Source organism: Pipra filicauda, unplaced genomic scaffold (genome assembly GCF_003945595.2).
Source record: "Pipra filicauda isolate LSUMZ 115617 unplaced genomic scaffold, ASM394559v2 scaffold18_size4552066_pilon, whole genome shotgun sequence".
Lineage (NCBI taxonomy): Eukaryota > Metazoa > Chordata > Aves > Passeriformes > Pipridae > Pipra > Pipra filicauda.
In genome coordinates, this window is record NW_024104298.1 from 3,107,501 (window position 1) to 3,130,425 (window position 22,925).

The following is a 22,925-nucleotide window of genomic DNA, read 5'->3' on the forward strand; positions in this document are numbered from 1 at the left end:
AAACAGAGTGGAAAAGTTGTGAAATCTTGTTCCAGATAAATTGAATCTAATGTACAGATTACCAGATGGCCAGAATAGCTCTCTCTTAATAAAAATGTTTTTGAGTTAAAAGAATCACAACATATCAGACTTTTAAAAGCCTAAGAGCTTTAAAATAGTTGGAATATTGAAATATTTTGTAACATCAGTTTGTACAATCCTCAGTTTCTTCTCAAAACCTGTGGATTTTTTTCGTGAGACTCTGGCTACTATAGAGAATATGGTTGAAAGGTCTATGTTAAACTGTAAAAAAGTTTTTGATACCTGCATCTAATGGTTACATTAATGTGTTTTTATTTCTAGCTTTTATATGATTGTTTTCTTATAGAAGAAAGACTTCTGAAATAGGGACGTGATACCAGTACATGTCAGATAAATTTGTTGCTTCAGAACATGTATCTTTTTCATGGGGTTTAAGGCTTAATTTCTGTAAAGGAGCTTGGATACAGCTCATACAAAAGGAAAATACATTGTTTGGGTTTTTTTTCTTTTACTTGTTATATAGATGTACTTTATAGTGCAGTACAAGCACTTCTGCTTAGATAAGGAACAACAGCAACAATGTTGAAAATTATGAATGTTAAAAAAAATCAATCATGTTCAGTGCTGGTATTAAGCTCTTAAAAATACTTTTTCTTGATACAAGTAAGTCATACAGATTTAGTCTGTCATTACAAATCAGTGTTCTCATTGCAAAACTTATAAATAATCGCAGAAGTTTGAGGTGGGAGGTCCAGCAAGGGACGTCTGGAGATCATCTCATCCAGCCTCCCAGCTCACAGCAGGGCCAGCTAGAGCAGGTTGCTCAGGACTGTGTCCAGCCAGGTTTTGAATACTTCCAGGGATGGAGACTCCATAGCCTGCCTGTGGACAAGCTGTTCCAGTATTGGGTCACCCCTAAAGTTAAAAAAACTTTGTTTTCTTATGTACCGGTGCATGGGGTTATTCTTCCCCTGCTGCAGCACTTAGAATCGTAGAATATGCTGAGTTAGAAGACACACATCAGGATTACCGAGTCCAGCTCCTGGACCTGCACAGGACACCCCAAGAATCCCACCATGTGCCTCAGAGCATTGTCCAAACTCGGCATTTCCCTTTGCTGAAATTCCTGTGATTCCTGTTGGCCCATTTCTGCCGCCTGTTGGTGTCCCTCTGAGTGGTCCCACAGCCATCTGGTGTATCAGCTTGTCCCTCAGTTCTGTACCAGAGATGGCTTTTTTTGGTAGTGATGGTTTCAGCATCTCCAGCTCGAGCACAGGAGCTCTTTGTGTGGTGGTTTGTGCTTTAGAAACCCAGTCCTGCAGTGAGTTGTGAGTCTCTCACGTTGCAGTGAGACAGTTTTGACTCTTCGGGGCTGTAAGTCTTGGTCCATCTTATGTTCCACTTGATTAGCAGGTGTGTTGCTGTTGGTTTTTGTCTTCAGTCAGTAACATGAACCTTTTTGGATGAGATGCATAATAGATAAGGGCAAAAAGGGGGGACAGCCACTAGAAGACCTGGCAGTGACTGCAGTGTGGTTGTACGGATTACACGGTGTTTTCCCAGGTGTCTTCATTGCTGGTGATGCTGGATGGCACAGAGCATGGAAGGCTGAGTTGTAGAAATTCAGATAATATTTCTTAGCAGTGACTTCTGGCAAAGATATTGTTACACTGTAAGCTACAGTGGTGTAGAAACGCAGCAAATTCAGCCACCTTTGCAGTAGCCAGTGGCCTGTGGCAGAGGAGGAGAGTGGGCTGAGGGCAATAATATCTTAAACTGCTGAAGCTAAATCTCTGGTCATGTGCTAGCAGGGTGCCTGGGAGACAGTAATTAGCTTTTCAAGTTCACATTTAGCGACCTCCTCTGTGTAAATTATCTTAAAGTCCTTAGATTTTCTAGGTAGTCTTTTGAGAGATTTGCCTGCTTTCTCAAAAAAAAAAAATATTCGAAATCCAGACAGGCTGAGAAATTGAAATGGAGCACGATACTTTCTGTAGCCATGTCTTAGAGTTGTCACCTTTTGTGAAAATGTTGCCCAAGATGCCTTTAAAGTTCACTGAAGTCCCTTTAATCACAAGCACGTGGTTATTTTGGCTTGTACTCTGCTGTTTTCCATACTGAACTCTGTTTACAGTTCTTTTAGTTGAAACGTTATCTGTATTTTTCTGTGTTGGAATTCTTGTTGGAGTTTTTCCCATCTCAGTGTATTTTACTCCAAAATATTTGATTTGGGATATATATATATGTGTTCGCTGTATTTTATGTAGCAGGTGTGGCGGTTTTGAGCATAACTCTTTTTGATGTTAAAAAATGATATAAAAGCATGTTTATACCATTCTTCAAAAAAACCTGCATCTGTTACTGTGACTGAGAGTTACTAGTTTCTAATGTTGTGGGATTTGATGACTAATACTGATCCATGTTATAGCAATCTGTAGCCATGTGTTACAAAGATAAATTTGCTAAAAGAGAGAAAAATAATCAATAGGGAGCTTAATTTGTCATCTTTCAAATATTAAGTCTAATTGTAATGTTCATTTCCAGGTGACACTTCTACACATATTACATTCATAAAAATTAACAGCTTAACAGCTTTTTTTTTGTTTAATTTTTATTTGGGACCATATATTTGTTCTTGCTGGTAGAAGTATAAAAATAGCTTCAATGTGTGGTGTTAGGATGAGTGCATTGCAAGTAGGCATAAAATAAACTGTTACAGGCTTTAATAAAACAAACTGTTACAGACTTTAAATTCTCTCTTGAAGTTTAAGCTGATCTGTCTTCATAATTGGCACATAGCTTTTTTGGGAGAGTAATGGAAAATGAGGCCTCTATTCAAATGTTGCATTTTGATGGGTTTAGTACACTAGTCTTCAAGCTTTTTATAGGTGAGATCTGGAGTTTGTGGTAAGTAGGAAAACGTAGAGCATTTTTACTACAAAAATCTTAATACAAGTGGTTGCTTTTGTGCTCATTGATGGAGGTGTTGTATTCCTAGTGATACCTAATTTCCAAGATAAAGGGAAGCTCATAACGGTGTTTCACTTGGATTCATATAGTCCTTATTTTCTACCAGGCTTACATAACCATAATTTTTCAACGGAGGTAAACTAATATTTTGCCCTGTGTAGTTTGCAGACAGCTCAGAAAGTGTTAAATGTGCCTTTTTTCCTTTGTTTCTTTCTTACTGAGTAGAGATTGAGAGCTCCCTCTTCAGCCTGTCTGCACCTTCATTCAGCAAGGCAGAGGACTTAGAAGGTGGATAGTAAGGAAGGGTGAGCAGTGGTAAAAGTGGAGGAGAGACTTGTGGTTTTTTAGCAACTCTGAGGTCAAGAAATGCTTCAGTCTGGGCTGGGACTACTTTTGTAGGTTTAGAGACAGGACCTCTCCTAGTCAAATGATGCTTTCTGGAAAGTCTCTGCATGTGTTTGCTGATAATAACAAGAGATTCTGAGAAATTTTGTGGGACTAACAACAAGGTTAATTTTTAGTGTAAGCTTGAAGTGTAAAGGCAGCAGCTAGTTTCCCATATGTGAAAATTCTGTTGGGGTCATTATTGCTGTAACTCACCTGTGCTGGGCTGGTTTCCTGTTAGGGGAAAGCTTCTGTCTACGTGCTTTTTTCATATGAATAAAAATAATAACTATATAACACAAACACTATATAATATATTAATAGTGGGGATTTTTCCCCTGCCATTCTTATATACCTGACAGTTTATATACAGGAATTTGAGGATAAGGCTGTTCCAACCATGTACTGATTAGCCCTTGCTTTGTTTTAATATTTGTAGAGTTTGAGTATGTACAGGCATGCACATGACAGCTCTGGAGCAGCAGAGTTGTCATAGGTGTTGTGTGCATGATTCACATAGGGAAAAAGGTCTAGGAGGGAGAATATTGAAAGATAATGAACAGAAAGCCCTGTTCATTTGGAAAATAAGTCGACATTTATGCATAGTAGAAGAAGTTTATATACTAATATATCATGAACTTCAATACTGCATGTTAACCTTTCTTTTAACACAGAGTAAGGTAATGCAAAAGCAAAGAATTGAAAGTAGTTCCCATAGTACTGGGTACATTTGGGTGCTTTCTCTGTAAGTGGTATCTTGAGGCTTTAAAGTGAATTAGTGACCAAAAGTGTTGATTTTTAGAATTACTGTAAAAATTAAAGAAAAGCTATCCAGAGCAGAAAACCTGAAAAATAACTATTTGTTTTCTTTTTTCCTTTAAAGGAAAAAAATAAAGACAACCCCCCAAACACCTGTACTAGAATAAACTTCATGCACGAGGAGAGGGGAGTTGTCCTGAAGTATTAGTTTTTATATATTGGAGCTACACTGTATTATGTACAGTGTACAGTGTACATATGTACAGTGTACATAATACAGTACAATATCCATAATTATGTACAGCTACACTGTATATGTGTTGGTATATGTCAGTTGTTACATACACACCCTTATTTTATTTGATATGTTCAGAAAGACACTCTGGCTTCATCTCCTATGTGGATAATTATATTCTGTTATCTTCTGTCTTATTCTTCTTGCTGTCTGACAATAGTTACTTGGTACAATGTGTTGTGCTGTTGTCTTGATGGTATTCTCTAGGGGAAAGCAGACATTTTGACAGGTAGGAACAGGTGGATGGGACTTGTTTTTTTTATAACTGGAGCACCAGATTAATCATTTTTGTTTTCCTCCTCATTATTCTGCATTTGGCTCTGTTTACTGTATGCTTACTTCAAAACCAGAGTGTTTATGGTACTTTTAAGTCGCCTCCTCAGAAATCTACTTGGTAAATAATCTTTTTCATCAAGTGCTTACGGGTTTAAAAAAAGTCTTGTCTAAGAGAAGCCATTTTTTGCATCTTTCAGACCCGTCAGGTTTATTTGTGCTTAGAGCACAAAAGACTTGGAATTAGCAGCAGTTTGGGATTAAGTAATGCACAAGAGTCGATTGACTACAATTGACCTACTGCAGGATAGTGAAGTGCAGGATAATGAAGTTCCTCATCTCACAGGAGGGATTTTATCAGGAAGCAACGTGGTAATGCTCCACCAAAAACTGACCTCTTAGTGTTGCTTGGATTTTGTGTGTTGCTTAAGAACAAAGAAGCATCAGAGATAGCGAAGTATAAAATAAAATTGGAATTAGGCAAAAATAAATGCTGGGAGACTGTAATTTTGCTTTATGTAAACAAGTGTTGTCTTAATAAAAGCTGCTCAAGTGAAGCCATTAGGTGAAACGAGGTGCTTTGTATCATAAAATGCAAAACACGTGCCAAATAGAAAACTCCATTTCGTTGTCCTTTTATTAGGTGTGAATGGGTTGTCTGGTCTGTGGAAAGACACTTGGTAAATGTTTTGTTTTGCCAAAGACTAAAGTGAGCACTTAAGTAGGGCAAGATAATTGCAGAGGCTGAAAAGTTTCTTTATATCCGTCTTCCTCGGCGAGAATGTTGAGGAGATATTTAACAGAGCCCTATTCTGTTCCCGGGGTGAAATGAGGTTGTTCAGGAGGCTGAGAAGGGGTCAGGCGTAGGGTGCTGGCGTAGCAATTGGTACTTCTACAAGGAGCTTCCCTTGAAGGGCCAGACAATGTCAGTGAAAAGCCACAAGGAATTGAGAAATGCAGGAGCTGAGCTGCATTCACTCGAATATGCAAATCTCATTAAGATGCTGTTTTGGAGAACAGTAGGGTGGCAAATGTGCTCATCTCCTTAAACTGCTGTTGGAGTGTAAGGATGAAAAGGAATTGAGGAGGTGATTCTGGGAAGTGTAAGTGTGATTTGGTTAGTCTTCCCTACCAATAAAACTGATTGCAACAGTAAATTTTAAGGTGGTTATAAAACAACTAAATTACTATGTTTGGTAAACTGTTTACATAGTAAACTAAATATCTTTAAGCCTCTGAACAAATTAACAGATAAAAGAGTGTACTATTAAATTAATTATCCTTCCAGAGATTCCTAGACAAAAATCTCCTGTTGACGTCATTACAAAAAAAAAACACAAAAACAAAAGAAACAAACACAAACCCAAGTAATTTTTGAGAATAAGTGAAAACCGTGAAATTAAAATAAAAAAATATGCTAAGAATAATTGCTCTGAGTTTGTTATTAGAAAAGCTGATGGTTAATACATGGGGAAAAGAAGAAGAGTGTGCTGCTTTGTCTGGTTGTGTATCAGGTTTCCTTAAAGAGACTGTTATCAAGGGCTCTTTTCTGTGCTCTTAGAGATGTAAGTATCTTTTCCCTGTGAGCAATCCTTCTGAAAGGAGAATTAATGAAACATTATCACAAGACTTGAGATTTAACACTTGAGCTGTTTATTTCTACTGAAGTGAAACCAGCTGATTTCTTGCTCAGTGTTTCATCTAATTACCATCCTGGAGGAGGGATAAAAATCCAGTATCCATCTCGGTTAGGAGAGTCTGCCAGTTATCCTTTCTAAAACCAAGCTGAGGTCAAGTCCTTCCTTCAAGCAAGTAGAGAAGTTCCTGAGTTGACTTGTTTCATTTCTTATAAAAGACATAAGAAATGTCTTTGTTATTATTTTTTTTCCTCGTAATTTCTTAATTTATTTCACAGCCTTGAAAAAACAGGCAAAGCCCCAAACAAAACTTCTGTTTGATAACGATTTAGAGAAATCTGTGCAGGAGGTCCTTAAACAGTTCTGAAGAGCCCAGCTGGGTAAGGGGGCAACTTGGTGTCAGCTGGAAGTTGCTGTTGTCATTTTTGTGGTGATGCGTGGAAAGACTAATTTGAAAACTCTGAAGCAATTTTGAACTTGAAAGCTTTAATTTGGCTTAATTGGGGGAAGCAAAGGAGAGGTGTAGGTTAGATGGTAGTGTGTATTGAAAGAGGCTACTAAGCTCAGGGAAGCCAGCTCAGGACTCACTGATTTGAGAACTCTTTGGTCCAGAGGAAAAGAGCCAGAGTCTGAGGGAAGTGTTTTGTGGCTAGGGAGCTGGATTAAGTTTATGTTTTGTTCTTAAAAACAAGGAAAGCAGTTCTTGTTTTATTGAGAATTCTCTTTATAAGCAAAAGATTCTTTGGCTTCAGGGCAGAATTGCTCAGTTGCTCTAAAGGCACAGTTACTTCTGGCACATGAACTTTACTGTAGCAAACGTTTTAAGAAAAAAATTTGAAATACTGTGATTTCACAAGCTAAACCCTGCTTAGAATAAGAGATTACTTTTTGTTCAAGAGGCAAATACAGAAATCTGCAGATGGAAGCGGAATTATCTGGGAGTGAAAGACCATAGGAAAGATTTATAGTTTAGGGGGGAAGGCAAATGTATGAAAATGTTTGGTGCCACTTGTTATAATGCTTTTCTTACATAAGTCATTAATGTGATTCTGTTTGTCTTACAGGCTAAGAGCAAGGTGATTAGCAAATGAAATAGAAAGATGTAAAAAGTCATTAAGCAAAGAAAAAAAAGGAACATTACTTCTTACATAACATATAATTAACCTATGAAATTCACTGCCAACCTGTACTATTGAGGTCAAAACCAGAACAGAATTCAAAACCAATTAGAAATACATTTGCATAATGAGAAAATCCACAATTCTATTGTAGGGTTTTCTGTAGGTTTAGAACGAGAGATCTCCGGGAGTATTGCCAGCTTAGTACCTGGTTGTGAAAGGCTGGGGTAGAGAACTGCATGATAAACAGGTTGTATAATTAATTATCTGGTATTACTTGCATTTAAGCATAATGTAAGCCTGACTTGAGTTCTGTATTGCCCTTTGAGAGCTCCTCTGCCTCTCTCTCCTGGCTACAGAAGGAGCTTGGGGAGGTTGAGCTTGGAAAGCCCAAGTTGGGTGTTGTGTGTAACCACCTCCTTCCAGAGAGACGGGGGTTGACAGACGTTCCTCTGTGGTTTTGTAATAACTCATGGCATGAAAGCAACTGATTGTATCTGTTAATTGTGAAGGGTGGGTATTTCTGTTTTGAATCAGGACTGGGTTGAGTAAGTGCTGTGCATCCCAGTGCTACAGCTGATTCCTTCTGCAGGCACATTTTAAAAATGTCTTGTTCGTTCTTATTTGTAGATTAATTTATTCTGATAGAATTGAGATAGAGCATCAAATAAATCCACAGTTCCTTGTATTCATTTTAAATGTGATTTTTATTGGGAGAAGAGAGGGTATTAATTTTGTTCTTCAGAATAACTATAATCTCTTGAGCGGTAAAACCTTGTAATTCTCATACAGCTAATCCTCAAATAATAATTCACTTAAACTGCCTTCACAACAAAAATAACTGCTTAAGTGCAAATAATTGTAACTTAGTCTGTTTTGATCTGTAAATTACACCTAAAATCCAAATGTATGGATAACTGGAAATTGTTCAGGAGCTTTTCATTATCATCAAAAAGTCATAATCTCCCAATGGAAAACAAAAAAGGGCAAATATTTTCAGAAGTACTGAAGCTAAGAGTTCTAGAAAAAACAGAAATTACATTTGGAAGAGGAAAAACCGTAGACAAGAATGAAAAAGAAGAAACACAAAAAAATACCAACCTTAATGACTGCACAGAACTTTTAGAACTGTCTGTAGAGGCCAAGAGGATTCAGTAAACATTTTTGTTCTGTACTTGGGAAAAAGGCAGATAAAACGTTCACATCATGAGATGTACAATAACACACTCCCTGTTTTCACAATGTTCAAGGAGAAGGTTAAACAGTAGTTATACTTAAATCTGGCATTTTTAAGCCAGAGGCCCAGATAACATACATCCAAGAGCTCTGAAAGGGTAGGCCAGAGGATTGTTTATCCTTCATGATGATTTTTTTTTAATACAGTTCTTGGAAAACAGGAAAGGTTCCAGAGGACTTGAAGAGCACTATGGAACTACTTTCTGAGAAATAGACATAATTTTCTCAGTCTGACATTAGGCTTGAGTGAAATAATAAAACTATTGAGGTAATTAATTTAATAAATTTAAAGGATGGTAATTAATGATAATTATTCTTGGTTCTGAGAAGATAGGTTTGATCATGTAAACTTGAATTATTCTTGATGTAGTTGAGAGTTTTGGTAATAAAATAGAGTTAAAATTGGTTCAGCTTTGTAACACAAGTAGCTTTAAAGTTGCATTATATAATTTTTTTAGTCAGCTGGGATGACACAAAACCGATACAGCACCTAAGAAGTGTTTAGCAACTACCTGATAAGCTTCATGTGATTCTAAATGGTTCAGTGATACTGCCCTGAGATCAGATTTTGGTCTTGTTTTATTTAGTTTTTAATAGTGGTGTAGAGTTCCAGCAGGGGAGTCTCTAAGGCTGGAGCTGGAGTCTACCTTCCTGTGGGGCAGGGACATCCTGCCTGCATAACAAGCTGCCGTGGCAATAGTGAACTCGAGGGAAGGAATGTGGTAGGTGGATGAAGGCTTCATCTCAGGTTAAGCCATCAGCCTCCATTTGTCAGGATATCCCTAGATATTGTTAAGTTATTTGTGCTGCTCTTTGCTAAAAGCACAGGCTGGGGAGTGGGTGCTGTGTGATGAAGGGGAGGTGACTGTTGTGAAACAAACTGTGTCACACCTGTTCTCCTGGTCACCTGTGTGTCTTGGTACAGCCAGAGGGAAAGTTTTTCTCTGAGATTGAAGGCTGTAATCTGGTTTTTATAGAAGGTGTGGGAATGTATCCTAGAAAGCAGTAGAATAGGAAAAAAGAGGTGTTTTAATGAATGTGATAATTGATTATTCAAGAGATCAATGATGACATGAAATAATCCCAAGCAACCAGCGATAGGAAAAAGAGGACATAGTCTTAAACTGTGCCGGGGGGCTTAGATTGGACATTAGGAAGAATTTCTTCACAGAAAAGGTGATTAGACATTGGAGTGGGCTGCCCAGGGAGGTGATGGAGTCACTGTCCCTGGAGGGGTTTAAGGACAGACTGGATGTGGCACTCAGTGCCATGGTCTGCTTGACAAGGTTCGGTCACAGGTTGGACTGGATGATCTCAGAGGTCTTTTCCAGCCTAATTGATTCTGTGAAATCGAGGTACCTGTTTCATCCATGGTGGCTGATGTTGCTCCTAAGTGTGGGCAGTGTGAGTTTGGTCCTCAGGATGAAGCCTTTGAGTTGCTTTCACCCATCAAGTAACTTGCCCTGGACTGAGTAGCTGCAGCTGTGGCTCAGGACAGGCTGCACTTCTGAGCTTGACAGCTGCTTCTGCCTTCTGTTCCCACTGTGGGAGTGAAGGGTGTTCTCCTGCCCTCATAGTCCGTGACAAGCCAGTTTCCTGTGGAAAGTCAATTAAAATGAATGAAGCCTGTCCTTCTCTTCATTCCTCCATGACAGTGTTGTAGGTGACTGGGTATCCAGTTTCTTTATGGGGCCTGTTTTGTCTTGAGCAGTGCATCTGTTGCCTCTTTCAGCCACTCTGAAATCCTCTCACCACTATTGAAATCCTCCGAAACTACATTCTCGAAACTGAGATTTGTGAGATTTTCATCACAGTCTCTGTGGTCAGAAAAGGTCTTTCACTTTCCTTGCACTGACCATAATTCTTGTATTTCCAGAGGTGGAGGCTGGCAGTGGTTACTCACATGTTTCAGATGCTGGTAGCAAATATTTTTAGTACTTCTGTAGTGTTTTTTATAATTTCTATTGCTCTGTTTGGCATACTATCAATTACAGAATTATTCTTTAATAGCTCTCTTGCATTGTTATTAATAGTAAGTTATTCTGATTCATAGTTTAAAAAAAAAAGATGATAGAGTGAAGCTGGTCTGTTAAAGACAACTTTAAATATTCTGCCCATCTGTTTCCTGTGTCACTTGAATTATGAATGTTTTGCTATCTCAGCTTTGCTTTTCTTTGTCCTCTTTCCTCTCTTAAAATTTCTACAGAGGGTTTTAATAACTTAATAGGAAATTATAACGTGGAATTGGTAATATCAGCTTCAAATGTTGACTTTATGAGATAACCTTTTTTCATCTGATCTTTTCCTCTGTATTGTTCTCTATCTCCTTTGCCTTTTCAGACATGGTTTCTCTAAGTGTATAGAAGTTTCTCCTCTCTCTGTTGCCCCCCTTCCCTGAAGACCCCACTGTGGCTTTACTGAGCTTTCGCTGAGGTGACCACCTTGCTGTGACTTCAGTAGCTGAAGTCACACTAGTTCTGAGCAATGTATCTTTTTCTTCAAGTTCGGTGTTTCTCATCTTCACTGCCTGAGAAATTGCCTGTGAACTGTTTATCAATGCAAACTGAATTTTGTCCAAGTTCTCTTCTATTTTTAATACTATGCATTTGCTTTTTTTTAGTTTTACTTTTTCAGTTTGGTAATGCAGAGGTTATAGTAACTTCTAATATCTGCTATTTAGATTATAATTTCACTTTGTATAGATGGTCTGAATCTCAGGTTAATGCAACTGTGGTCAAAAAATTTCTATGAGGTAGTGATTTTATATTGCCATGTTATTTTGGGGTTCTGTTTTTGGTTTGGTTTGTTGGAGGGTATTTGTGTGTTTGGGGACAATGGGGTGTTTGCAATAACTCCATCAGACATTAAGCACTGGTCAGTGATTTTTTTTTTTTGCCATGTTGGATGGTGCCTAATCAAAGCTTCTGCATCATTCTTTCACTCCCTTTGAAATTCCAATCTATTCTGGCTTTAGACTCACCTGTCACAAGGAGTAAACTGTGTGGTATTTTGGCAAATGTGCTTTGGAGAGGTTGTTAATTATGTCTCTGTATTGCTCTGACCTTCTGTCAGAGGAGAGTAGTGTCAGAGGTGCAAAGCCGGCACATGTTCTGAACTGAATGGCTGACTTGGTTTGTCATGATGGCCACCTTTTTCAGGATACTTTGCTGCAGCCTGGGGTACAGGAGATGTTTTCCCGTTTTCTTTAAAGCGTTTGTCATAACAATCAGTCTGATCTGATCTCAACCCTCAAGTCCACCTTACTTGTGGTTTGTGGTATAACTTAATTTTAAGCTCTCGTATGCCAGCATCCAGCTCTGCGGTGTTTCTCAGTGCAGCATCACAGGTTCTGTTTTACAGACAAACTCCATTGCTGGGAGTTCTGTCTAATAGAAGTCAGCTGTGTTTTCTGCTGAAGACTGTTGTTACCAGAACAACTTTCTTGTTGTAGCCAGTGAGTTTTATAAAAACGTGATCAAATTATGCATTGGAAACATCCCATTTTGTGGGATGTAGCAACACGTTAGTGAATCAAGTGAGATTGGAAGAAGGATTTGGATGGTATCTTGTTGGAAGAGTTTTGAAGTAGTTGAGTCATTTTTAACAAAAATGTAAGGGGTGGTTTTATCAAAAAAATACTTTCCTGGTGATGGTAACTGGGTATTGACTACAGGCTAAACTTAGAATGAGATTTTTCAGGTCATCTGTTCTAGAAAAAGTTAGACATACAGTGGGTTATCCATACTTGGAAATATCCAGTGAAAGGCTGGAAATACAAGCAGTGAGGTTCTCACTGAAGTTACCCACAGGGATGGTGACAAACAAACTCGGGATGGGGCATTTCCTCTCTTGCTCAAAAAAATGGATTATGCAGCAATGGCTCCTTTTGGCTCCAAGACCTGTAAATCAGGGAGGGGTAGGTGGTGGTTCATTCAGCATCTGTAGTTGTAGTTGGGTTTTGTGACTCAGCAGGGGTTTTTTGGCTGAGACATTGTCATTTTCTGACTTTTGCTCTGCCACAGTGCTCAGCACCGGACTGCGTTTCCTCAGCTCCTGTGAAATGATCATCCACCTGATAAGGTTCTTCTCCATTTCTAGTTGAAACCTGCTTTTTCTGTTAAATTTTGTCACTTGCTTGTATTTAAAATGGCTGTATTTCTAAGTAATAGTGGTGCTGTCTTCGATTTGGCAGGCAAAGTGGGAATAATTTTGAATAATAGCAAATTATACACTGAAAGTTCTTGATTAAAATATATGGGCTTTATTTGCATCTTAAGTTACAGTTTCTCCTTATACAACGTTATTTTGCATAGGGGATTACACCAATATGTATTTATTTTATTTGTCAAGCATTGACAGAGGCAGCTCTTCTTTCCTTTTAGGAATCTGGGTAAAAATGGCTTATCTAACAGTAGTATTCTATTGGATAAATGCCCACCTCCACGACCACCACCTCCACCATACCCTCCCTTGCCAAAGGACAAGCTGAATCCACCTACACCTAGTATTTATGTAAGTAAATCAAGTGGCAGAAGTGTATTGCTGCCTGTCTTTTGTAATTGTTTGGATATCTGAATTATGTAATGTAATTATTTTAAAGATGCACTATTCATCACTGGGTTCTAATTACAGTGCTCTCCAGACTAGTATATAAGAAGGAAAAATGCTAACCTTAAAGAAAATTTTGAGACAGTTTGACTCTTAAAGTACTTGTAAAGTAAGAATTTCAGTAAACAAGGAACAAAACGCTTCAGACGTTTTTTTATTTATTTTTAATACTCAAAATGTTGGCAGAATAAGCAGAACAGTTCATTAGATACAATGCACAGTATTTCAAATATGTATGTACAGTTTTTTGCAAGTGACAGCTTATGTATAAATGAGCAAGTAACTCAACTAAACTCTCATAACAATCTGCTCCAAAATATAGTGAAGAAAAAGTAATAAAAGATGAAGTGATGCTAAGAACAGAATGTCATTAGGAAAAGGCAGGGTTTGGTCGGGTAGTATTTTCTTAGGCAGGCATTAAAACTTCTGTTCTGGAAATAAAGTTTCATAATAGCTTTATTGAGCTAACTTCCTTAGTGATAGAAGAATAAATTATAGGATATCCATTTCCTCGATAAGAGAAGAATAAATTACAGCCAGTGTAAAAAGCTCAAGTCAGCTTTGGTCAGCTCGATTTGGGGGCCAGAAGAGGTTGGTGCTTCAGTTTAATACTACAGGAATCTGCCTGAGAGCCAGGTTAAGTTGGATGGGATAGTTGGATGGGTGTTGCACCTGAATTCATCTACCTTAATAAAAGTCTGTCACAGCGTTGTCCATCCAAAGCTGGACATCCAAAGTACACCATGAGAGTAGCCTTTTAATTGTTCCATTTCTTGTATACATTATGCATAGAATTAGCTTTTTTTAACCTCTGAAAAGAAACTGTATTACCTTACTCTTCAGGGAGTTCTGTAGATTTAGGGAATGTACAAGGCTACTGTCAGATAAAGAAATTAAGTGCAGGAAACCTGAGTTGCAAAAGCCAAAGCAGCCTGGGAATAATTCATGCCAAGAAACAAATTACAGTAACAAATTAATTTCAGGAGTGAACCCAGCATTAACCATAGAAAGAATTGTAGTGATGTAGCTCTTCATTGCCCACAGTGAGGGGAAATGGAGAAAATTCCTTCTTTCTTTCTGTTGTTTCTCTTTTTACCTCTTTTTTTTTTTTATTATTCTTTCTTATTTTACAAATAAGGAATCTAAATTGATCTGACATCTAATATTCCATTACAATTTTGCAGTTGGAAAATAAACGAGATGCTTTCTTTCCACCTTTACATCAATTTTGTACAAATCCAAACAACCCTGTTACTGTAATACGTGGCCTTGCTGGAGCGCTTAAATTAGGTAAATTTACTTTATTTTTTTTTTACCCTCGGGGGAAAAAAAAGTATGTTTTTTTTAAAGAGAAATCTCTCAGTTCTTAAAAGTGGATGTTTTATTTCTGTAATACTCTGTTACTTGTATATTCCAAATCATTGGAGTAATGTGTCATTTCTCAATTTGCTGTTTTTTCTAGTCTTGATCGTGTCAAAAAAACCCACCAAAATAGAGCAGATTTTGTTGAGCACAGAGAGGAGCTGAGCTGTGGATGTGGAAATTTACAGCGAGATGTTTTTCCTATAAAAACTGGATGCATGTCTCTGTGTTTAGATTTAATGATCTAAAATCTGACTCCAGACAACGTTTTGGAGTCTGTAGACAAATAAACTACCAGTGCTGGTAGTAAATATGTTGTATGATGGAAGTGCATTTATAACTCTGGTCTGAAAAATACTTTCTTGGTAATAGATTTTAAACATTGTTTGCAGATTTGTTTACCCAAGGTATGTAAAATGGTTCTTGGAATATAATCCACAGAGTAGCTGCTCTGAAAAATACTTAATTGGTAATAGATTTAAACATTGTTTACAGATTTTTTTACCCAAGGCATGTAAAATATTTCTTGGAATACAATCCACAGAGTAGCTGCCAAGTTTATTCTGAGCTTCTACTGTTGTGTGGAGAAAAGTTGTTTGAGTGTTAATCACCAGTGTTAATAATTAATGTACAGGTGTGCAGTGTTGTGAAGGCTGAGGGAGAAAAGTGCTTTAGGGTAAACCTTTAGATAACTCCAAGTATTTTCCTGAAACTTTTTTTATTATATTTTAACTGTCATTTATTAATTTTGTTCCTATTTATTAGATCTAGGACTCTTCTCTACTAAGACGTTGGTAGAAGCGAATAATGAACACATAGTAGAAGTAAGGACACAGCTACTGCAGCCAGCAGATGAAAACTGGGACCCCACTGGAACAAAGAAAATCTGGCGTTGTGAAAGCAGTAGATCTCACACAACAATTGCTAAATATGCACAGTACCAGGCCTCCTCATTCCAGGAGTCTTTAAGGGTAAGTTCATTGTTATTATTGGTTATAGTTCACAAACTGTATGTTGACTCTGGAGCCAGTTAATAATGGCTGTTGGAAACAAACGGAAGCTGCTAAGGGAAAGGAGACATTTCCTTAAGCATGAAGAGTACAGGTAAATTTGCAAAATCTGTTTTGAACAGAGGGTCAAATAATGTTATTATCCCTCCAGAAAGTTTGGTGTAAACTTAAGTTTCATAACATAAAGCTCACGGTTATTGCATATTTTGAAAACTTGTTAGTTTAAGCTTTCATATAGTGATGTCAAAATTCATATTAAAACATTTCGAATGTAATAGGGTTTTTTTTTTAATTTGGGTTGCTTCTAATTTCAGACATAATTTGAAATCAGATTTCTTCATTCTACTGAATTAATTTGGATGTGGCTTACTAGAAGTTTACACTAATATTTGTCTTTCGTTGCTTTCCAAACATAACAGTTTCATTTCGAAAATTTCAGATGTGTGACAGAGTGAAATGTTGGAAATAATATTTCCCCTGCCTGCCTTGGCAGTGGGCTTGGACTTCATGGTCTCCAAAGGTCTCTTCCAACTCTGGCTATTCTGTTGCTCTGTGATTCTGTGAAATGTGGTTTTATTGTTATTGCTTTTTAATACTTTCACTGAAGTAGTGAGCACATTGTCTGTGGGCACTCCTCAAAGGCTTATGTTATCTGGTGTTGCAAAGATTAGTCTGAGATGGAACTAAGACAAGAAGATATTCTTGACCAGTTGTTTGTTAGAAAATAGGGAAAATGCCAATGTGGGGAATTGACTATTGTCGTTTTCACTGCCATTACACAGAAACAGTAATAATTTTAGTAAGAAAGGAAAGAGAAAATCCAAATTTAAACTTTGTGCTTTAGAGGAAAGGATTAGAAACAAAGAACTTAATTGGCAGTTGAAGAGAACAGAAGGGAATCTAGACAGCAAGACTGACACAGGATGGAGAAAAGAAACAGGGAACCTTTGGGAAGTGTGGGGCATGGAAGTCATCAAGAGCTTGTAACATAAATGGGATTTTTCTTCCTGGTAATAAATGTAGGTAGGATATTGACTGAACTTTTTTGGTGCCCCTTGAACAGTCACACCAGCGTTGTGTTCTTGCACATTATTTCAGAGGTGCTGGAAAACATTACAACACTGGAATGTTATATATATATATATATATATATATATACACACACATGTTTAAATCTTTGATCACTTACCACGGAAAGCCTCACCTTTGGATTTGCACCAATATATGAACTGCAGGATTTTCTGGGATTTTTTCTCACTTTCACAAATTGGTTGTAAAAATGCAATACATAAAATAATTTTCAGAGTGATGATTTTCATTTTTCCTCTGGAAATCAGAAAGACAGTGTACATGTGTCCTTTGCCTAACACTGCTTTGACCTGTCCTTAGGTGACTTTTCAGTGTTCAAATGAAAGCTTTATTTCTCCTTTCTACAGCCACAATCCTCTTGGCTTGCCCTAAGTGATCTTTTTTTCTTTATTCCTCTCACAGCTATTACATTGCTTTCCTAACATGTCTTGCAGTATTTGATAAATCCATCATCACGAGGTTCCTTTTTGTTTCTCTTTGTCCTTCATTCAAAGGATGAATAAGCCTTTCTCAGGTACATAGGGCACTTTGAGGTTTAACAACAATCCCATTCAAAGCCAGAGATCTTTGGATAGACTCCAGACAGTTCATTCCTCCTTTTTGTCTCTTCCTTTTTCCTTCTGTGTCTGTATACTTGCCAAAATAGAAGTCTTTAGAATAGGAGTTTGAGTGTGCTCTGCTAAAAAGATCAAATTGCATCATTTAATATTGGATGGCTTTTTTCCACTCGTCATGGTCCCAGCCACTGCAGTGCTAAAATAGCATATGGCTATGAAAAATTCAAGAGATTTTATGTAATGGATTTTAAAAAAATTAGTTTTATAAATATTAGTCATCCTAGTTTCATCTCGGGATACCTGCCTGACTTTGAAGGAAGGTGGATGTTCTAGTCTGAAAAAGTTAACAGTATTCCTTAAGATTGGATTCACCTGCATAAGGAAGCAAAACAACAGACTCATTTGCACCTCTGATGCAGGCCAGAAATGTTTGCAGTGTAGGCATTTTCTCTTGTCCTGGCCTGAGTTTCACTGAATCTGCAATCATGAAGAACTGTTTTTCTAACTTTTTTTATTTTCTTGACGGCAATATTGACACAAAATCTCAGATACGGATATTTCAAAGATTGTTTCAGGATCTCAAAACAAATGTGCTTCTGTCTATGCCCTCGTTATCACTTTATACCTATATATTTTTCATATGTTCTTTTATGTATGTATGTGTATATATATATATAAACATGTTAAAATTGCGTTTTATAGGAGGAAAATGAGAAGAAGAGTCACCACAAGGACCACTCAGATAATGAATCCACATCTTCTGATAAGTAAGTGTGGTATAACTGTGTTAATTCTGTAGTTGGTTTTATGTGGTATTTTACATTTCCATTTTTTTACATTCACGTGTTTATATTTTTTACATTTGTAGCTCTGGGAGGAGGAGAAGAGGACCTTTTAAAACAATCAAGTTTGGGACCAACATTGACCTGTCAGATGACAAGAAGTAAGTTGATTACAGTTTCTGCTGCTCACAGTGGTATTCTACAGTATGACCCCCCTGGAAATCCAGTGTATTCTTCTCAGACATCAGTCAGTCTGTTGATAAACCCAATTCCAGTTGCACACCCCATTTCCACAATGAAATGGGTCTCAAAACTTGTTACGAGTCCTTCTCACACTAAAATATCTTTTCAAACTTTCCAGGATTTTTGTTTTTTCCAGAAATGAATTTAAACATCCATCAAAAACTGCTCTTTCTAGTCCTCCTTCTAATCCATTCCCTTTATTTCATTATGAGGCTTTAAATCGTTTGCTTACAACTTTAATTGCTTCTGGCAATACCAAGTTTTTAGTCTTTGTGTAGAAATTGTAAGGTTGAAGTTTTTTTCTTCTTCGTTTGTCTCAATTTTTGTTATTCAGGATGAGATTTTTTTCTTTTCATTCATACTGTCATCTTTTCTGTTTCCACTTTTTCATAACTCTTGCTTCTTTATCCAGGAACAAAATCAAAATATGTAGTAAAGACCAGACCAGTGCTTGCCTGTGGACAAGCCATGATACCTCTCCCAGAGCTTCAAAAAAAATAGGGAATAAATGAGTATTCTTTATATATCCTTCTGTGAGTAGATGAAGGTAGCTTAGAAAATACTAGAAATACTCTGAAACATGGTTTTATTGTCCAGTAATAATTGTTTCCTTGGCTCAGTTTCCAGTTAGTGCATATTTCCATAAAAGGTCCAGCATGTCTAGACTGTCAGTTCTACCAGCTGGAGGGCAAAACTTGTGGTCCTCCTCAGTCATGAGAACAGAAGAAAAGTTAAGGGTGTCTGGGGAATAAGGATTGCTTAAGATGATGAGGACTTTTGTGGTATAATCACTGAAAGATCAGCGTGTGTATCCACTTATGTGACTAGAGTTGGTTATAAAATTTAAAATATCAACACTATTTTATTCTAAAAGAAATTCCATCCGTAGGATCAAAACAGTTACTACTAAACTATCACTCTGAATAAACTGTTGGGAGAGAGACTTTACATTAACCTAAGCATAACTAACCTGAGGCTCTTAGGAAATTGGATTTTGATACTTTGAATTGTTCTTGTAGGATCCCAGTAGATGCCAGATCATCTGATCTGTATTCTTAGCTTTTACTACAGAACTCTCCCCTCAACTTGCCCGTCAGATCCGTGGTTGTGTTTGGAAATACTTCAAAATGGAAAGAGTAATGCAGATACCTGTGCTAACAATTTTTCAAAAATGTTTATATTTCCCAAACTCTTCTGAGAGTTTTAGGGATTCACAGTTTGTCAATTTGCTATTTTGCTGCAGGTGGAAGTTGCAACTCCATGAACTGACAAAACTTCCTGCTTTTGTACGTGTGGTATCAGCAGGAAATCTTCTAAGCCATGTTGGTCATACCATCCTGGGCATGAACACAGTGCAGCTGTACATGAAGGTTCCAGGAAGCAGGACACCAGGTGAGTATAATTTCTGCATGAAAAAATCAGCTTCCACTGCTGAGGTATTGATTTAACTGCCCTGCAGATCTTCTATGTCTCACAGCATGCCTCAACATAATAAAATTGTACCTGTTGAGTATTTCTTTTATTACTTGTTTAACTGAGCTTTATGTGTACGAAGTACTGAGTTCCCTTATAGTGGAAATTTCTGGATTTCTGCAGTGCTGGATAATTGCCATACTGACCTCTTGCATGCAGTGTTGGATTCTTTAAGGAGAAAAATAGGATAGGTTTGGACAGTATTTGTATTTTACATACCTTGAAAGTATTTATAGGCTCCCCAAGTAGGACTTATGCAACCATAAAAATCAGTTTGTTTTTTACTATTTTAGATTCTTTATTGTCTGAGAATAGGACTGAACCCTCCATGATGAATAGTGCTGTGTTAGGGGCCTGGACTGAGACTTGAGGTATCTGGACTAAATTTCAGGATCTGCTTTTTTCTGAAGTACAACTTCAGAAAATTCCATTGGGGATTATGGCTCGGTTTTCCAACTGTCAAAGGAAGATAAAATACTGGCATTTCTACATTGATTTTGAAAGCTCTTTCGGAAGAGTTTTCTTAGTACTTGTCTTTTCAGTGCCTGAAATGATGAAGTTTTGCACCTGACTGGGAATGTCAAGAGATATCATGAAACAAAAAATCTGAGCTTTTGAAGCATTTATTTCTACAGGGAGGGAACTGCTGAAATATTGGTCAGATTCACAAGATTGATGGTTCCAACTTTTCATTTTCCACAAACTAACAAAGGAGGATTCTCTTGTCACTGGTAGCTTAATTGTTTGAAGCACCTAAACGGTGTTATGTGTCATATAAAAAATACAAATACCTAAGCTGTGGTGTAAGTTTTTTTAGTAATTGTATCTTTGCATTTTCATGGCATTATTTTGATAGAACAGTCTTATGTAAAGTGTGTTTATTTTCCTCTATCAGGTCATCAAGAAAATAACAACTTCTGTTCAGTAAATATAAATATTGGTCCAGGTGACTGTGAATGGTTTGTTGTCCCTGAGAGCTATTGGGGTGTCATGAATGACTTCTGTGAAAAGTAAGCTGGCCATGCTGTTTTTCTCTGTATTTTTATCAAGTTCTCTGTGCCTTTCTGAGACCTGAGGGGGGAAATTACCGAGGGTGTTGTATGGGGATGTTATTTTATGGGTTTTCCACGTAGTCGGAAAAGTCTTTTAAAGTGAGTCAAAATGAAAAATCTAGAATTTATACAAAATATGACATTTGTACAATGTACAGAAACTTGGATTGCCTGTGGTAGCTTTGCTCTCAAAAATTGACATTAGGTCCATTACTTGTTTTTTTTTTTCCAAAATAGAAATGAAGGAAATACAAGAAATGAGAGATTGGTAGTAGTAAATGTTCATCTAGGTTCAAGATTCACATTTATACTACATTAAGGGGGCTCAGAAGTTTAGTAGCTGCCTGCTACCAGTGTGGACTATATGGCATCATTCCAGTTTTCATAGTAGTAATTTTTCCACATCACAAAATCTATCATAGCCCCGCTGTTTATCAGGCACTCTGTCCTGCATGTTAAAGTTGACCTCTGCTATTGCTATTGTACTTCACTGGAGAAACTGAGGTACCCTGAGCACTGGGGAGCTGCTCAGCCAGCTCTTAAGATTAGGGTTTCTGTGTTGTGCCCTGTGTAGAATGGTTTCTTGAAAAACAAACAAAACAGTACATGTTTGCACATGCATCCACCAAAAAAAAACATGGGGGAGCAGCAGTCGTGTCCCCTAATCATGCTGGTGTTCAAGCAGTAGCCTCTGAAGTTGATTTTGTGGGAGAATTTCTTTTTTCTTGTCTTGCCCAGATTAAAACTGGATTAAGCTTTTGACTTCAGGACTTTTCCAGAGCTCTGCAAATAAATCTCAGTGTCTCTGTAGTCTGGATTTTCTGCCTATCTACTGACAACTGTTCTTATTCCATCCACCTTTCCAAAGATTGGCCATCTCAAAAATGTAATTCCACTGATGCAATTCCAATGTCGCTGACACAAAATGCCTTTTACTCTCATGACACTGTCTTTCTGAGGGTGACAGAGAAACTGAGATCTTGGTAACCTCACAAAAGGTCTACAGTGCCTGGTAAGAGGCACTGAATTGTCTTTGAAAACTGTGCATTGCAAGTAATCTCTCATGGTGCACAGTAAAATGACTTTATTTTGCATTACATTAGTGGAAGAGTCCATACTTGGGAAATCCATATGGAGGTGTTTTTCCATGATTCTCAGGGGAGTTGACATTCTTTGGCTGAACATAGCATAGACCTGTGGATCACAATTTAAATTTTGTCAAGAGGTTGCTTCTTTTGTGGACAAGCGTCACACACACAGACAGTGTGAGGAACGTGTTCAAAACTGAACATCCTTAGGAGCTGGTATGGTCTGTATGGAAAATCAAGCACTGGTTAAAAAAGCAGCATCCAGCACCTGTGTCACACTAGGTCTGACCAAGGGTTTCTCTGCCTCAGCATTAACAAAGTACTGAGACACTTAAAGGAAAATAGGTCATAACCTGAAGCCATAAACTGACTTCACATGGGCAGTTGGATGGTTAGGTGTTCTGTTACTGCAGGATGTGAAATGTGGAATTATGATCAGGAATTTTATGCGTGAAACTTTTCCTTTTGACTAGTCTTGCTGGGTCACTGATTAGCTGCAGAAGTTATTTATGGTGATGATGAGTTTTCGCAGGTAATTTCACTGAAGTATCTGCTGCTAAACATGTCCGTTGGTAAATGATGAAGACTTTTTTTTTCCCTGTTGTTTCAGGAACAATATGAATTTCCTAATGGGATCTTGGTGGCCAAACTTGGAAGATTTGTATGAAGCCAATGTCCCAGTTTATAGATTTATTCAGAGACCGGGGGATTTGGTGTGGATAAATGCTGGCACTGTTCACTGGGTTCAGGCTATCGGTTGGTGCAACAACATCGCGTGGAACGTTGGCCCTCTTACAGGTATGTTTGAGCAGTGCCTGGGCTGAACTGCTTTATTAGGTGACATTGTACTGCCTGTGTCACAGAACCTGCCATTTCTTGCTAATTTACCGTGCCTTAGTAGATTAAAAAATAATCAATGTGTGCTGTATTTTTAAAACATGACGTGTTGAAGGCTGTAAATAATTCCA

General features: G+C 37.6%; 1 protein-coding gene across 14 annotated transcripts in view; it reads left to right on the forward strand.

Annotated features, from left to right (window-relative positions):
• The window catches only part of KDM6A (lysine demethylase 6A), a 151,347-nt gene that overhangs the window by 116,172 nt on the left and 12,250 nt on the right, over positions 1-22,925 (forward strand). For all 14 annotated transcript variants that reach the window (XR_003544672.2, XR_003544675.2, XR_003544673.2 and 11 more), the window contains 8 exons: positions 13,076-13,205; positions 14,486-14,591; positions 15,429-15,634; positions 18,022-18,086; positions 18,188-18,262; positions 19,588-19,736; positions 20,713-20,827; positions 22,568-22,755. Coding sequence is in view for 7 of the 14 variants with exons in the window: in XM_027742044.2 (XP_027597845.1) it covers positions 13,076-13,205; positions 14,486-14,591; positions 15,429-15,634; positions 18,022-18,086; positions 18,188-18,262; positions 19,588-19,736; positions 20,713-20,827; positions 22,568-22,755 (1,034 nt within the window). In the remaining 7 variants the exon portion in view is untranslated. The remainder of the gene's footprint in view (positions 1-13,075; positions 13,206-14,485; positions 14,592-15,428; positions 15,635-18,021; positions 18,087-18,187; positions 18,263-19,587; positions 19,737-20,712; positions 20,828-22,567; positions 22,756-22,925) is intronic.